Source organism: Humulus lupulus, chromosome 9, assembly GCF_963169125.1.
Source record: "Humulus lupulus chromosome 9, drHumLupu1.1, whole genome shotgun sequence".
Classification (NCBI taxonomy): Eukaryota; Viridiplantae; Streptophyta; class Magnoliopsida; order Rosales; family Cannabaceae; genus Humulus; species Humulus lupulus.
In genome coordinates this window covers 3,193,771-3,212,276 of record NC_084801.1, presented here as the reverse complement: position 1 = coordinate 3,212,276, position 18,506 = coordinate 3,193,771, and the positions used below count along the sequence as shown (strand labels likewise).

General features: G+C 33.6%; 1 protein-coding gene across 1 annotated transcript in view; it reads right to left on the bottom strand.

Moving 5' to 3' along the window:
- LOC133802059 (uncharacterized) overlaps window positions 1-2,108 on the bottom strand; it is a 34,913-nt gene extending 32,805 nt beyond the window's left edge. Inside the window, exon 1 of the mRNA XM_062240293.1 lies at window positions 1,857-2,108. Coding sequence (XP_062096277.1) covers window positions 1,857-2,108 — 252 coding nt within the window. The remainder of the gene's footprint in view (window positions 1-1,856) is intronic.
- Between the last annotated feature and the right edge of the window lie 16,398 nt (window positions 2,109-18,506).

Here is an 18,506-nt window from a genome sequence, read left to right as displayed (position 1 = left end):
TACCTTTTTTTCTAAAATTTAAAACAGAAAACGAAAATAAATAAATAAAAATAGAAAACAAAAATTAAATCATATATAAACAGAAATAAATAAATAAAATAAAAGAAAAATAAATAAATAAATAAAATTACAAAACAGAAAAAAAAAACATAAATATAAATATAAACATATACCATTTTAAAACATAAAAAACATATATAAATATAAATATATATACCATTTTAAATATATATATATCAATTTAAATATATAATATATATCAGATTATATATAATATATAATATATATCATTTTATATATATAATATATATATTTGTATCATTACAAGAAATCTGATCTTTACCTACCAATATTTTACCTACCAATATATATTGGTAGGGAAAGTAGTGTTTTGCCTACCAATATTTATTGGTAGATAATATTACTAGGTAAATGCTAGTCCATTATATTATATTTCGGAACATAGCTTTACTTACCAATAATATCAGTAGGTAATTATCTTTACCTACGTATATTATGGAGGGAAATTTTTTAACCATTCCCGCTCAATTTTCCCCCCATTTTTTATTTTCATTATATTATTTTATTATTATAAATACTTATTTGGAAGCTTATGTGGAGTAAATAATATGATGTGTATGACATTTGCCTACCAATTCCTTACCTACTTATATTTATTTGTAGGTAAATGTGACTTTTATCTACCAATATTTAATGGTACGAACTATGCGTAGGTAAATATTACAAAATATATAAACTATTTCAAATATATTTTTCGCTACCAATAAAATTGGTAGGTAAAGATTTTTACCTACGTATATATTGGAGGGAAAAAAATAAGCTTTTGGAGCTCATTTTTCCCTCTAATTTTATTTTAATTTTTAAAATTTTATTAAAATTAATGCTGATGTGTCTACAACATTATCCTAGTGTCTAACCATACTTATTTTATAATTTACACATCATTTTATCAATACATAAAATATAATGAAAACATAAATAAATTTATTATTAAATATAAATATATACTTATAAACCTAAACACTAACACTTGTCTCTCAATAAATAAGAAAATTTTTGGATAAAAAAAATCTGAAAGATCTCTTTCCCTCTTTTCCCTCTATCTTCCCCGAAAACCTCTTTCTCTCTCTCTCACTACTGTGTTGCTTCTGCCAGGCCCAAACGGCCATCGTCCCATCGTCGAAGCCGTACACGCGCCAGCCCAATCGAACCGTCGGCCCTCGAAACGTCGACCCCCACGAGCTCACCACTGTACGCGCTACCCAGGGCTGTCAACCAACGGTCCGAAGTCGTTCGCCCCTTGCACTTTCCGGCGAGATTCCGACTACCTTGAGCCTCTTGTTTGACGAAGGACACGGGGAAGAGGTGAAAAAATGTATCATTGTGAAAACCATAAATCATGTGCCACTCGTTCCTTGTTTGCAGTCAATATAGGTATGTATGCTCTCCTTATCTCTAAGTACAACTAACGTATGAAGTTACGACATATTTGGTTTTGCATATAACTGTTATTATTTCTAATATTTGAATGTCTGGAACTAGAACTAGTTCTGTAATTGACATACAGAGAAAAGACACTAGTGAATGTTGACAAAGAAAATATATTTTAGTTGATTCATTAATATACTGAAAGAAAGAATTGGGCAGTTGTATTCATCATTATTTGTGTGTTAATTTATGACACTGATCTATAAAATAGTAAAATCTCATGTAGTTGGGATAACAGTCTTTGAGTTTGAAATGGATTTTAATGTTTACATCTTGGTTAGCTCGAATATGATCGTTTATCAGTGTTTCAACACTCATGCTGGATCATGTTTTGTTGGGCATTTTACCTTGTAAGCTGTGTAATGGACTTGAAGATTGTTACTTAAAGGCTGATCTACCAATAAGTTACTCTGTGGTGAACTAGTTGCATTCTTTGCATTCTCACTGCTTGGTTGGCTCAGCCCCTTCTTTATGCAGCAGTTTATTTGTGTTTGCTTTTCTTGAGCTCTAAAATAAAGCATTGGAGGAGGTGTACATGTTTCTTCTGTAACTTTATTTGTGTTGTATTTCCTTGATTGACTCTTATTATAATTAACCATTGCATTAATAAGGATTCTGTCTTTGTACCAGGTAAACGCTATGAAAGAGGTCAAGAACATGTTGATTTTTCCACTTTTGCAACGAAGGTCTGGGCTCGTGGTCTTCCTCGTCTTAGATGCGGGCTCAATGGCGGGGATGGGGATCTACGGACGTTGTGGGGGCTTTGGGAACAGCTGGGTTTGATCTTTCTATCTCCCTCTTACACTCACGGTATCTCACATCTCTCCCATGGTATCTCTCTGTTGTTATATGTAAATATGATATATATATATTGCTGCTGAAAGTGATATAGTTGATAGCACATTGTAACAACTTTGGGCAATGGGTATTTAAAGGAAGTCATAAGGCTTCCTCCTGGTGATGATTGTAATGAATGGCTAGCTGTGAACAGTAAGATTTTATTCCTGTTTAGTAGAATAGGATTAAAAGAACTATTCGTGTGTTGGTTTTTTCAACTTAGTCTGTTTGTTGTTTATACTATAGCTGTGGACTTTTTAAACCAAGTGAACATCCTCTATGGTACTCTCACTGAATTCTGCACTCCAACTAGTTGTCCAGTCATGAATGCTGGACCAGTGTGAGTACTCAACCAAGTAGATTCTTTTGGATGTATTGTGTTTAGAACTCGAATAGATCATTATTCCTTGTCTGTTTTCATTCTTGGCAGATACTCGTATAAGTGGGCTGATGGGGTTACCACAAAAGAACCAATAAAGGTCTCTACTCCAAAATATGTTTGAGTACTTAATGGATTGGATTGAAGTTCCGCTAGATGATGAGTCAATATTCCCTCAAAGATTGGGTTAGTAAAGTATCTAGTTGAACGCTTGAAACTCTTTTTTTTTCTTCTTCTTCATAATCTTAACTCAAGTTTTTCTTTCCATGTGCTCCTTTTCCACCCAATTTCCCAGATGTGGTGAAGACAATCTTCAAGAGGCTGTTTCGTGTGTATGATTTTTTAATTTAAATGCACATATGTTTTTTTTTGTTTAATTGTATTATATTTAAGTAGTAAGAATCAGTGATGAGTTAGGGGAGTAAGACAAAGCATCACCCAAAAATTAAATATATAAATAATATATGTTAAAAATTACTTTTATATAATCTTTTTGAAAAATAAAAAAATGATTCCCTAACTTTTTGCTTTTCACTACCTATACAGGTACTACTAAAGTGGCTTAATAAAGACTCACATTCATAACTTCTTTTGTTTTTTTAGTAGTATAATAAAATGTAATATATAATTACTTTGCTAGTTGTTTAATGTTTGCCTTCGTCTCTATTCTTGAATCCGTTCTTGAACCCAGAGGCCTTAGTTCATCTTCATGAACCCAGTTGCCTTCGTCTCTATTCTTGAATTCGTTCTTGAACCCAGAGGCCTTCTTCTCCATTGTTGAACCGAGACGCCTTCACCTCTTTTCTTGAACCCAGACGCCTTATTTCTGTTATTGAATCCAAACGCTTTATTCACTGTTCTTCAATTGAGATACCGTATGCTCACTATCATTTTTTATGTTTTTATCTTTACAATGTTTTAACTTTCTTTTATTTGTTTTCCTCATTGTAGTGGCTGGTGGGTTTGAGGTATTGATTGCAGCAACGAGGTTTGAGGTGTTGATTGCAGCGATGGGGATTGAGGTGTTGATTGTAGTGGATGTATTTGTAGTTTAGGTATGCAATATTGAGGTATACTATGATTTTATTTATTATAAATTCCCAAAATCTGAAGGATTGGTGATGAATATATCTATATGAGGCAAATCTGAATATTTGAAAATATGTTGTTGATTGATTTTGTCTTTGGTAATTTTTATTACGACATATCTAATTTTTTTAAATATGGTTGCTGGTTTTGGCAATTTTATTATGAGGCAATCTGTGGTTTAATCATTGTCTTGGGCAAGTTTGAGTTTGGATTCTTTTTTATATTATGTATTTAAAGTTGGTTTATAATATGGTTTTGGGGTGGGTTGTTATATATTTGACAGATTTTTATTGATTTACTCAAGTTTGCAATTGATTTTAGATATGTTTTGAGAATAGTTTTATGAACTTTTTTTTTAAAAGCCAATTTTGAATCTATTGTGGTGTTGATTATATTAATTTTTATTATCTTAGCAAAATCTGAATATTAGATATGTGTGTTGATTTGGGTGATTTTTATTATTAGTGGAAAATCAAAATCTTTGATTATGTGTATTGATTTGGATTGTTTTTATTATTTAAGGCAGTCTGGATTCAAACATTGCTATGAATATGTGATTTTTTGTCTTTCTAATTATATGATTTTGTGTATTCAAAGTTATGAACACAGTACCTTTCTTCGACTCTTAAACAAGTGTATTTTTAATTGATTTTATGGTTATGGTTTACTTATTTCATTTTTGAGACATTGTGTAGACGTGCACTTTTTTCTTGTCAATGAAGAGCCATAATAAGTATGAATAGCTAATGTGTTAGTGATTATGGCATTTGATATGCCGTATTTTTAGTTATATTGGCATTCTATGTATGTCATAAATGCCCATATTTGGTCATAATTAGTTTTGAAATACTTATGATGATTTGGGAACATCACATATAGTGTTTGGTCTTTGTTATTCCCTGTTTTGGAGTAGCTTTTGGTTCTGTAGCATAGACAGACAGAACAACAAGGTATATGCTATCATCAATAAATTGATACTATGTTGCTATATTCAGATTTGGAGATTTTTTTATACTTTGTTATTGATATTGATATTCAGGTTTAGGATGTAGATTAATTTAATAAGCTTACTGCATTAGTGAATCTGATTCTTTATTCCTGTACTAAGATTTACTAATTTTTTTTATGTTCTGATATTTGTTTTTCATATTTAGATATTTGCTTTTTCATATTTCTTTGTTTTTCTATTTCTAAAGTTTTGCATTAATCTCAAGTGTTTCTCTATTTTTAGCATGCTCTGCTTTCTGGTTTGTAGGGTGAACTTTGATATTGTAGGGTGAACTTTGTTTTTGGAGAGATAACTAGTTTTTGAGTTTACGAGTTTTGTGTGTTTGAATCTTATTTTTATTCTGTATACAAATATGTTTTGAATCTGAGTTTTTTAAAGTGTAAAAATTTTGTGTTTGGTATTTGATTTATGTATTATGTTCATTGATTATATATATGAATCTGTTATTCTTTTAAAAAAGGAGAAGAGACATCTACTTTTTATTTTAAGTTTTTTTATGTTAAACTTTGAATCTAGTTTGTATTATCTTCATCATTGTTTACATGTTCATATATACTGCATATGAACTTCTTTGTTTTATCACATGAATTATAGTTTTCGATGCATCACTACAACATTTTTTACCAAATATTACGGCAAAATATTACATAACTTTAGAAGTGCTATTAATACATGCCAAAAAAAATACACGGACACATTATCGGCGCCAAATGAAAAGTAACAGGCGCCAAATGAAATTTTACTTCACAAATAAAAAATGAAGAAGGGTTTTCTCTATTCTCTCTATTCTCTTGTTCTCTCAGTCTGAATCCCTAATCTCTAATCTCTCTCAATCTCTTCCCTCTCTCCCTATTCTTTCGTTCTCTTGTTCTCTATTCTCTGAATCCCTAATCTCTCTCAATCTCTTCCCTCTCTCCCTTAGGCTGAGACCCTTCATCTTTGAGCTTCCAACCCATTCCCCTTCATCTTGTTCTGTCCGAATAGTTGAGCCCAAACGTCATTCATCGCTGATTTTAATGGTAAGGTGACAGCGACGAGGTGTATGCCGTCGGGTCGAGGTAGATATGGCGTCTCAGAATTGGATTTCGGGACGAGAAGGTTTGTTTATGGAGGCGGAGATTCGAATTGGAGGGGTTGTAGGATTACGGTGAGTTCTTCAAATAGGGATGCCAATGGCAGAGGAAGAAGTCGGAGTTCGAGCTCGAGTTCGAGTAACGAGTCTAGCTCGTTTCTTTCTCAGAGCCAAACTTATGCTCTGTTGAAGCACCAAATGGAAGTGACAGCAAAATCTAAGGTCAGGGTTCGGGGTATTCTCCACTCTTTCTATTAGGATTTTATCGGATGCCAATCAGAGAGTTATGTATTTATATGTTTTGGAAGTTATAGGACTATGAAGAGGCTGGGAGGATTCGCGACTTGTTGAAGTTATTCGAAGAAGAGGAGCCGGTTTTGTGACTGAGAGAGTTATGTATCGGAGCACGGAGAAAAGGCTCCCAATGTTGTTTACAAAGGCAAGGTTGACGATGAATTTTATATTGCTGTGAAGCGTTTCAATAGGTTGGCTTGGCCCGATGCAGGCCAATTTATGTTTCGTGCTCTATTTACTCTGACTCTTATGGAGAAAGAATGTACGTGTTTTGATGATATTGTTTGGCTGGTTTTGTTGATCCATTGTGCTTGTTTTGGGTTTTCAGGAGGAAGCCAAGACGGTGGGACAGCTGCGCAGTGAGCGCTTGGCAAATTTGATTGGGTGTTGCTGTGAAGGCGATGAGAGACTCCTTGTTGCCGAGTTCAGGCCTAATGAGACTCTCTCTAAGCATCTTTTTCATTGTAAGGTGTCTCCTCCTTTTGTCTGTTTTTCTTTTTTCTCTCCCTCTTTGAGTTGATCTTGCATTCAAATTTGATGGTTACAAGGTATTTGTCGATGGGAAAACATATCAAATTTAACAATATATGAATGAAGATCATCGATTGGTTTTATAATTGGAGAGAGTTTCTTTATTTCTGGTGCACTTTTTGCTCTAATCAAATTATGCCCGCCCCCTTAGGAATTATCTCAATATAATACATACTTTAGGATCTATAAAAGGGAAATGAATTGAGTCTTTTTTTCTTCTTTATTTAAAGGATTCATTTATGCACCATAGGCATATAATTGATTTTAAAGGTTATCTATTTTGAATTGTAGGGGATACCCAGCCTATGAAATCGGCAATGAGAGTCTGGGTGGCTTTGTATCTGGCACAGGCCTTAGAATATTGCAGCAGCAAAGGGTGAGCACTATATCATGATCTTAATGCTTATAGAGTCTTGTTTGATTAGGTACTCTTCCTTTTCACGCTTTCTCTGTTTCCGAATTGTTTTGTGGCTAGGGTGTCTCTGGTAAGCTATTCCTATTTTCTAAAACCCTGAACTTGACAGGATGGTAATCCAAGACTCTCCTTCTTTGGTCTTATGAAGAATAGTAGAGATGGCAAGAGCTATAGTACCAACCTGGCTTTCACCCCTCCGGAATACTTGAGGACAGGTACTAATCATGGTCACAGAGAGTGCAATCTTCATTCTTATAATATAACTTATGTTTACTTTTGTGAATTTCTAAGTAGCTCATAATTGATTTTGTATAATTTGGACAACCAGAACGATGCCTTTCCCACCACATATATAAATTTTTTACAGAATCTTTCAACATATTGCACAAATTTATTCAAATGGAGCAATAATTAGTTATTCATTTTCCCCTGCCAGGAAGAGTGACATCAGAAAGTGTGGTTTACAGCTTTGGAACCCTGCTACTTGATTTGCTAAGTGGAAAACACATTCCACCCAGCCATGTAAGCTTTCTTTTCTTTACAAAGCTATATTTAAGGGGGATGGTTACACATTGACTTTCAGGTGAAACTTTTGACCAACGATAGTAGTTCATAATGTTTAAGTTCGCTTATAGTTGCTGCTATTATGTCTTTTACAAAGAATGTAGTGAGACAAATTTCTGAAGAAAAAAAAATGTTTCCTACTTGGATTATGATTATGATGCGAATTATGGTCATATTATCAAAATAATTTTAAGCTAATGAGATATATCTAATTTCTTAATTTCCTTTCCCAACAGGCACTTGACTTAATACATGGTAAAAATATTTCTATGCTGATGGATTCATGCTTAGTCACCTGCCCCCTTCGAAAAAGCTTATTCTTTTAGGATTCAAATTATTAGTTTCTACTTCATTATTTCGTTGGGTTTGAAATAGAATAGTAGTTTTTCGATCCAAATTAGTAGTTTTATACAGAGTTATTGTTTTTCTTAATGTAATTTACGTTTTTCTTATTGTTGGTTGTGTCTGTATCTTTTCCCTTTTTCCTTAAGAATGGAGATTTTGAGCTAATAGTGACATCTAAAAGTTTAAAACCGATTATGGGATTAGGGGAAATCAAGAAGTTTAAAAGATATACAAACTTAAGCTTTTTGCCCTAAAATAACTTTTTTGTTTGTAGTACATGTGCTTTTGGTTCAAAAGTTGGGAAAAGATGACAAATTTAGAGTGAAATGGGAAAAAGCTAGGATGCATTGTAACTTTCATTTATGCCCATATGAAAGGCTTGGACCTGGTATTTTATGTTTCTGTGTGCACTGATACTACTAAACCAATAGTTGGTACTATTGGTTTCACATTAAAGACAGTGTTTTCCCTGCCAGTAAAACAGGCTTTGCTGCTTTTGTTGAAGTGATGTTAAAGTGATGTTTGATTGTTTTCTAATGAATTACTCCTATAATTAGACAGACTTGATAAGCTTCTAACATAAGTGATCAAATTATTTCATCAATGTTAAATATTAAATTTGAAACCTATGATTTTTCAGGGAATCAGGGTTCAAGTGAGGTGTGTGTATATTGAGGGCCGGAGTCAGCCGTCAAAGGGTCGCTATTTCTTTGCATACAGAATACGAATTACCAATAACTCAGAACGCCCTGTCCAACTTCTTAGAAGACATTGGATTATAACCGATGCCCATGGAAAAACTGAGAATGTCTGGTCAGTTATTTCTTCCTTTTGATGCCATCTGCTATTAATGTGCATTTTTCAGCTTCTATTTCCAAGTTAATCAAATTGTCTACACCCTTTGAATTGTTGTCATTTTCTAATTGTAGGGGGATTGGTGTTATTGGTGAACCACCATCCATTGTCCAAGCTGCTGCCATTCGTGGGTGTTGTTTCTAATTTTTCTTCTCTGATGTGTTGTAAATCATTAAAGCAGAAAGGCAGAAAGAGACCATGGCTTCTCCTTCTCCTTCTCACCTCACAGCTATCCCACAACACCTCTCAAAACCCTCCCTTTCCCAATGTAAGTAAATCTCTCTCTTTCTCTCTGTATATATAATATATATATACGTATATATATATATGACACTACTAGTACCCTTAAGATGAACTAGTATGAGAAATAACTTAAACCCTTAATTTCATTGCTAAATTTGGTAGTAAACTCGAAGCTAGTCGAGCTCCGTGTGAAGTCGAGTTTGGAAAATGAGAGCAGTGGCACTGAGGATTCTGGTCACTCATCATCAAAACCTCTGAAGGTAAGGGCTTCATGCATTTTGGTATCTAGCTAATTATCTCTGTTTATTATCTTTTACTTGCAAATCACTTATGTTTTCTTAAGAACATGGTCTTAGTAGCTAGCATTGGGACATGTAATCGATTAGAAGACTTGCATAATTGTTTCTTTGTGTTTACAGAGAACACTTTGAGGAAAAAGGTTTGGAAAAAGATCCAACAAGGAGCTCTCACGATATTTCTCTGACCGGCCTTATCATCAACAAGGTATATTATTATATTGTGATCTCATTTTCATTCTATCCATATTTACACTTACCTTGTGTTGTATGCACAAGCAGTATGTTGCATGCTTCTTTATTCCCCAGATTGTGTGCAAGAGCATTTGTTTTTGTCTTGCTACTACCCACTGAGAAATTATTATATATGATGTGTGTTTCAATTGCTTATAAACATCAATGTTCAACTGAATTGATGTTCAATTATGCCTTTGTTACACTTTTTTTCTCTATATATCTTTACTGAGTTTAGCTTTCTCTTTTCTATATATATTACTATAATAAATATATGCTCCTGGCTCAACCACTTAAAACAAAAGTAGTAACTTGAGAGAATAGAAAATAGAGATCTCATTTTGTAGTGTCACATATATAGGTGGTGATGGTATAATTTCATTTATTAGATAGAAGGTTCTCACTCACATCCATTCAACAAACACCTTTAAGCTAGTCCTAATGACTTTAGTGCAGACCATTGCGTATTCAAAATCTCAGTGCTCTTATATGATGTATTATTAACTGGTTTTTGCAGGCATTGTTAAAGAAAGGTGCAAAGTATACAAAATCTCAGTGCTCTTGCTGATCACTTTTCATGCCAGCTACTTCTGAAGTTACCCAGCAAACTGTCGAGTACATCAGAAAGACAGGAACTCAACTTCAAGTGAGAGGAAAATTTGGCTCAAAATGCTCTAGGATTATGAGACTTTAGACACATTAAAGGTAGTGTTTATGGCTGCATGATTTACACCAAATACATGGTTGTGTGTTAATATGCTATGTAGAAAGGTCTTCTAATGCTTTTTAGCTATTACTTCATTTGAGACATATTTATAACAAATGGTTTGTAGAAATTTGCTAAAGTTGATTTACTTCTGTCTATCACCATTCTACTCTAGTGATTGCTTGATTTCCCCAATTGAGTATATTAGGCCAATTCTATTGGTACTGGATTCTCTTTTTAATTTAGCATTAAATGCATATACAGTACAAAAACTTTTTCATGTATGAGGTTCAAGTGGTGGAGTTATTGTTTCTCTTTGATGTTTTTGATGTTTCCCTTCAACTCAGTGGCATTTTATCCTTTTGAGCTCTTGTATCTTTCATTTCATATGAGCATGCTTTTTTGGTAAAAAAAACTGTGAATGTTTAGACATATACCTGTCCCTCTCATATTAGTGATGTTCATGGGGTCTTGAGGTATGTGCATCACTTGAAATAGATTTTTATCAATTCCAATTCTTAAGTATTTATATTGAAAAATTCAATCTGACTTGGCTTTTAGGTTTTAGTGCTTTTTCTTGAATGAGTTTTCAATTTTGATTTTTACTAATATTATGTGCTTAAGATGTGCACATTTGGATATATAAATATGGAGATTTCTTTATTAATAATAGGACAAATCCATAATTCATGTGTTTTGATATGAAGTTGAAATTCTGCTCTTGTATCCAACTCTAGTTTCTGTTGGTGGTTATAGTTAATTAGTGTTGGAAGATTAGGATAAAATATGTTTGCACATTTTTTGTATATTAGTGCACATTTTTTACAGTATATTTTGGACTTTATTGCAGGCTCTCCCATCGATTGGCAAGGAAATAGTTGAAGTTCTGGATATACTGCCGAGGTGGTTTGATTTACAACACATGTTTGTTGAAGGTATAGTTTATTTATTTATTTTTCAAGATTTTATATATCTTTGATTTTTTGCTCTCTTTAGGTGCATTTCCTTAATATTTAGTTCTGTTTTTGACATGGATAACAGGTGCTGGAATTAAGTATTTGTTAGAATATAATGATATCTTAATTATTTTTGGTATTTTTAATGTTAGATGATAAATTTTAAAGTTCGTAATTAAAAGATGTAAAAAACTTATGATGAAGAGTGCCTAAGTAAAGTAATGCTCTCTTATGATTCCATATATGGTGAAATCAAAGTGTTAGGCAGATCTTTCATATGTTAAATTAGTCATGGTTTGTTTTATTATTTGGTTTTGAATAACAAATATGTATTTTATCCGTGTTTTTCTTTTGTTTGAATAAGGTGTCAACCTATTTATATACTCTTGCTATTTACAATTTTCTTTTCTGTTCTATACAGAAGCTAAAAGATATTGTAGGAATTATCATTGATACATTAATAATGCCATTTTAATCTAATTTAGAGTTTATTTATTTTATATAATTCCTGCTATAGTTTTTTATACTATTCTTCTTGATTTCTCATGTCTTGATCTGGTTCTGACATAGCAGTCCTTCAAGAAAATAAAAAAGTGAAACTCGAGTAATAAGGTGAGATTTTATTGCTGAAATTTATAGCAGTACTTGTTTTAAAAATCTTATGGTTTGGTATATTTGTGGACTTGCTGGTTTATGAATTCGCTTATCTAGATTTGTTGAAGGTATGGTTCTCCTGTGTTTTCTAAATATACTTGGCAACAACGAGTTGATGCGTGCACACTTCAGGTGTCCTCTTGCTTTTTATCAAAGATTTTCTCTTTGTTCAGTTTCTAGGAAGAAGTATAGTAATGTTTATTTTGCCAGCTTTACAATGGCATGTTGATTTAGCACTAAAGCTTGTGTGTTTGTTATCTATTTTATATTTTTTTATGTATTGTTTCAACTAGTAAATTGTTGAAACAATAAATTGTTGCTAGTGTAGATATTTCAACTTAGTAGCTTACATAAGTACCCATGATTTCTCTCACCACTTGTTCTTTTTCTGCAACTCATAAGAACGAGATTCATTGGCAATGACTACTAAGAAACTAAGTTGTGATAGTTAAACTTATTGAGAGGTAACACCTTTGTTCCCATAAGTTTTCTTTCTTTTGTAAATCCGGTGTTCTTGATTTTCTTAGTTGTTCAAAGCTTTTTTTTTCTGGTTTTGTTGCTTGTTAATTAGGAATATATATTTTGATTTGTTTTTTGAAATTGATTTGATAATCTGATATGGGAAATTTTGGGGAATTTTAGTTGGCACTTCAGATTTGATTGGCTTACAATATTCTTGTACAGTTAAAGAGTATACAAAATTTGAACTAAAGGGCTTAACTTTCTCTTGGTACTTTAGCTTTAATATGCAAAATTTGAAACCATAGACTTCAATTTGAGTCCAATATGGGCTCCTTTCTGACCACAGGGATCTCAGCCAGCATATTTTTGGTTCATTTTATAGTAGTTAGAATCTACCTCACACAAAAATATGTTGAATAACTTGCAGCATAGCTAGAGAGCTTGATTTGGAGGAATGGACTTCCAGGACTGAAACTGCTAATGTGCTGCATGAGCCAGTATGTCTCTTTTCATCTCATCTTGCAAGTCATTTATAATTTAAGTAGTTTCTTTTTCTCTAGAGTTAGTTATGAGAAATTCATAAACATTGTTTGGTAAATGAAAATTGTATTGTTCTGCTTTACTAACTCTGTTAGATCATTCATTTTATTCTGTTAACTTTCAATTTTATACATATTTGTAAAATTTGGGCTCCTTAATCTAGTGAAACCCAAAAGCTTGACAAGATTGTAATGTTGAAGTTTCAATATCAGTAGAACATCATTAGTGAATTCTTCTGAACCTTGCTCAGAACATATTGAGAGCCTCTTCACTGTCACTTCCTTTCCATCTCTTAGTGCCCCCTGCAAATAACCATTTTGTTTTTGTGTAATCCTATATATGTTGACTTCTTTTTCAGATTGAAAAATAATAATAAAGAAATACTTTATTAATTACCTTGTAAACAGGGCCAAACCACCCTCTCCTAACTTGTTTGAATCAGAAGAGTTGTTAGTAGAAATTTTTATGGAAGCCAAATCAATGTATGGAAACTCCTGATCTGTTGAATCATCTCCATTGATGTTCTTATGAGAAATTTTCCAGAGATTTTCATTATTCCCTGAATAAGGAATCAAGCTGTCGATTAAGTAGAGAACAAAAATAAAAAATAAAAAAGACAAGCAAGTAACTCTTAGATAAGCTTGAACAAAATATTTATTACTCTTTTTGTGTCTTCTGTTAAGTGCATAATAGCAAGCATATGAACCAAGAACTACTATCACAAGACATGATATAACAACAGCTACCAATGCAAACTAAATCAGTATAATAGCTTTTTGATGCAAGGATAGTAGTTTTAGTTTCTTGTTCCCAGATGTTGTTTCTTAATATTTGAGTTGTTTAAAATATGGTTTGAGTTGCTCCTTTTTGGGCAAGTGTTTTTTCTCTTTAGTGAAGATAAAAAATATTATGAAATGCTTGGTCCTGGTCCTTGGAGCTTGTTTTTTCACCCTGTGCTTTAACTTTGCAGCCTTTGCAGCTTTTGAGGGTTGTGTTCTGTCATGTTAATATGTATTACACATTCTTACAAAAAAGAAAAAACAAAAGGAAAAATTCTCAAACTTTTTATTCCATTAGACCATTCTTTTTTATTTCTTTATTTATTAGCCCAGTTTTCCAAGGTTCCTTCTTTCCTAGTTGGTCCTGGTCTGGTAGTACAAAAAGTGTCTGATTATACAACTTGTTGTAAAGTGTCTGATTAATTGGGTGCTAAAAGATAGGTTAATTAAGATATGTGTCATGATGTATCATTGGTTATTGGTTTAACATTTTTTTTTTGAATTTATTTTAAGTGGGAATGTTTCTCTGCTTTGTCCCAAGATCTTCTATTCATGTTTAGTTTTGGTATTTGGGAATTTCAGCTATGCTAATGAAATATAAACACGGATAGAGATATGGAGTTTTGCTTTGCATAAGTCATTCATTAGTCTTGTAAATCAAAATGCATTCCATGCCAATCAGATTTGTTTTGTTTATGAATGTCCTAAAATTGTGCCTAAAATATAGCTGCTTATTTGAATATTTGTGGAAAGGGATAATGTTGTTTATTTGATACAATGAAAGACCACATTCTGAATCTCTTTGTAAGATCTTAACAAGTTTTTCTTAAGCTATTTTTGCAGCTAATGTTACTGATTGAGGTTCACTAATTGATTATCATATCTAGTATCAAGAAAGACTACATGCTAACATTTTCTTGTGCAATAGTGACAACTTTTATTTATACATTTTTCTTTTTTGGGAGTTTCCAACTTTCATGTTTCAGCTATATTAGGGTTGATATTTAGTTAAATATAATACTAATATGTTTCAGTCACTACACATTGTATGTATGTATGTACGTGTGTATATGGTTTTTCTCTGTTTTCTTTTGATTAATTTTTAGTCATTTTATTCAGCTCTCATTTTGCTAATTTTTTGTGGAAAAGTTTGTAATTAATATGCAACTTATATGAGCATAGAAGAGGTCTCTTTGACTCACTGGATTAGAGAGTGATAGATGCCAAGCTTTTGAACTATTACCATACTGTTTATTTGACTAAATTTTGCAGTGTTTTAAAAAATTTCAGAGCAACATCATGAGGAGGTTTGCCTTGGAAACCTGAGGAGATTTCAATTTAGAGAGCTTCAGATGGCAACAAACAACTTCAGCAGCAAGTACTTGGTTGGATGATGAATTGAAGGATGGAGCAAGTTTCATGCATGGTTTACTTTTGTGTATTTTGTAATGTTTCTGTTTTTCATTTTTAAAGTAAAAAATGTTCAAGATTATATTACTTTATTATGTTATGCTTTCAAATTTAAGTTAGAACTAAGATCTCATGAATTAGGCATATTCATGGTTTGAATTAGTTATTGATTAATGTAATACTTGTGGTTTATCAATCTATTGAGAATTACATTTTATGATTAATTTTGATTTTTTTTTTATCAAAATACAATAATGAAAATCTTTTAATTAAAAAAAAACTTTATAAGTATATTTATCAAAATAAAATTTAAAATATATTATCTACACTAAAGTAACAAAATTTTATTACTAGACTTTTAATATGTTATGATTTAAAAACATATTATAAGCGTAAAAAATCGTTATGGTTTATATAATATAACAAACTAAAAATGTTATCAAAATAATCAAATGTAACAGTTGAAAAGTGTTATGAAAAAAGTACAAGATTAAACTTCAAATTTATAATAAAAAACTCTATCTAAATGTTATTATTTGAATATTATAGAACCTAAAAATGTGTTATTGAACAGTTTAAGATAACACCGAACATAACATTCAAAAAATGTTATAGAAAAGACTGGACTTTTAATAACATGGGCTACGTTAGCATTTTCAGAAGTGCTATCAATAGTCCCAGATAGCACTTTTTAAGTGTTATGAATACTGTTTTTTCTTGTAGTGCATATTGCCTATTAAATGTAGTTTTGAATGTTGACTTATATTTTCTTTTTTTGATTTGGATTATTATGCTACTTTGATTTTTTTTTTTTTTTTTTGCCTGTGATGTTGATAAATGATTTTATTTTATGTTGGTGATTATGGGACTTGATGTGCTCATATATTTGTTTTTTAATATATGCTGGTATATCAAGTGTCATAAATGCCCATAATAATAAGTCATATTTTCTAAAATCCTGATGATGATTAAATTGGGGATAATTATTATGTTGAGATTAATTATATTTTCCCATTGTTGCCAACCCGAACCCCACCTCCAACCATCGTCGGTGTCCACCTCACAAGAAGTCTTTAGACAGCTGATCCCAAGAAGTTATTGAGTGTCTTCTATATTTTTCAAACCAGCTTTTGGCTGGTCCTGTCAGTGATTCTGGAAATAACATGCATCTGAGTTCGTAACCCACGTTACTTGCTCTCATTATGTTATTGAATGTACTCAATGGCTGTACGGGTCGGACTTTCCCTCAAACGTTGGGACGTGAGGGATCCAAAATCCTTGGGGAAATGGAGTGTTGGAAATATGGGGAGCAAACGGTTCAAGCTCCTCATCAGAATCTTCATATCAATCCCGACCTTGCTCATTTTTCAAAAGCCTGAAGGCCTTTTCTAACTGATCAATTCTTTCCCGCGAGGGGTCTTGTCTGGAATTGGTGGTCGTCGATCACTATTCCAGGTTCGCGTCTCAGCAGGGGGTTTTTACGTCTATTTAAGCGGTCCCTCAGATCTGGGTTTGTCGGGTTAACATTACCCCAACTTTGATTCAAGTGTTCCCATAGGTCAGAGCGATTCCTGCGGCTCCCAGTATTCTTTCGACCTTGACTATGCATGCTGACTGAGTTGGTATCTCCAGAGTCGTCACTAATAAAACTTGTCGCATGATTATTTCGAGATGGGTCTCTTTCATGCCGCCTCGTTTTTTCAGATGGGGCGCCTCTTCGCTCCTCCCTGTTCCCTTGTCTCCTCCCCGCATGTCTTTCGTCCTCATCTCGAAGTGATTGAGCATTCCTACGAGGAGGTGAAGGATATCTTATAGGTGTTGGAGGGAACCGTATGGGTGACGGTGGCTGCCACCCATTTCGCGGCCTGGATGGTCCAGAGTTTGCCCGGGATGGGTTGGTAGCATTCTGTGTGTTCCCAGGGACTTGAGTCCGAGCCTCTACAGGGGCTCAGTTGTTCTCAGTTCCCGCAGGTACTTCCGTAGGTGGATTAACCGGGGCCCTAACTCAGGTACTTCTCTGGGGTCTCGAGGGAGCGGATGGATCTGCTGGTGCCGGAGGTTGTTCCAGCATTCTTTCGTGGTCGCCCACGAGGTCTGCGGGGAGGAACATGCACGTCCCTCGGAGGAGGGGCTTGGTTTTCACGCGAAGGCGGGGGCTGAGCCGCCTGCGCCTCTGCGGCTATCCTCGCCAATTCCTCATTCGGCTTGTTGGCTTTTGCCAACTGATGTTTCAGCTGCCGGTTTTCAAGTTCCACAATGGGAACGTACCGCTCAGGATTGTAATACATATCCTCATCCCTTGGTGGTGCGGGTGGTCCTCGAGAATCGGAGGATTCGCTTCTCTCTTCAACATCCGGGTTTACCATTGGCTGTTTCCCAGGGTGTTAGAGAATATATATTATTGCTCAATGGAAATATGGAAAAACCAAAATACAACTCTATGCAAACATACAATGGACAAGATAATTGATTAAATAAATATTACAACTCAATTGCTCAAAATACAAGTAAATAGAAAGATGTAGAAGAAGAAGAACAAAATAAAGAAAACACAAACAAACTCTCACACAACCAAAGTGTAGAGTAGTGGGGATCACCAACTTGAACAAGGTTCAAGACCTTTGTCCAAAAGCTTATTTCCCCCTATTCTCTAAGCACTAAGGGATCTCTCAATGGAAATAGCTCTCTGGAATAATCAAGCCTCAAGGTGTATTTTTCAGCCAAGTGCTTTGTGGATGAAAAATGGTGTTGTCTTACAAGTGAGTATTAGGCTCCTATTTATAGAGTTTTGAGACACCCTTTGAATTTCAAATTCCACCAACCCCCATGGCTATTACCAATGATTAATTGGATGTTTTATGGAATTAAAATAGAGATTTGGGAGTTACTTGGCAGTTGGAAACGTTCAAAATTGGATAAAAACCGAAGTTGGAAAATGCTGTCAGCCGCTCAGGTCGCGGCCTGAAAAACACGAGCCGCGGCCCACGGTGTGTTTTTGCCTATTTTTGCCTCTTGGGTCGCGGCCTGAAAAACTCAGGCCGCGGCCTATGACGTGTTTTCTGCAACCAATTTTCCAACTTTGCCAAAACGTTCCAAATTCATTCCCACTTGATTTTGTAACTTCCACACACATTATGGGAGTTAAAATCACATCTCTAACAGCCATATTTCACATATGGCTTTAAGAAATTCAAATCAAAATGTGTAATATCAAATCTACACATTATTGGGTAATATTTGGGAGTTACAAATTTGTAACTAATTTTGTAACTCCAAAATATGTCACATTTGGACACATACATGTGTCCAATTTTGTGACTCTCAATA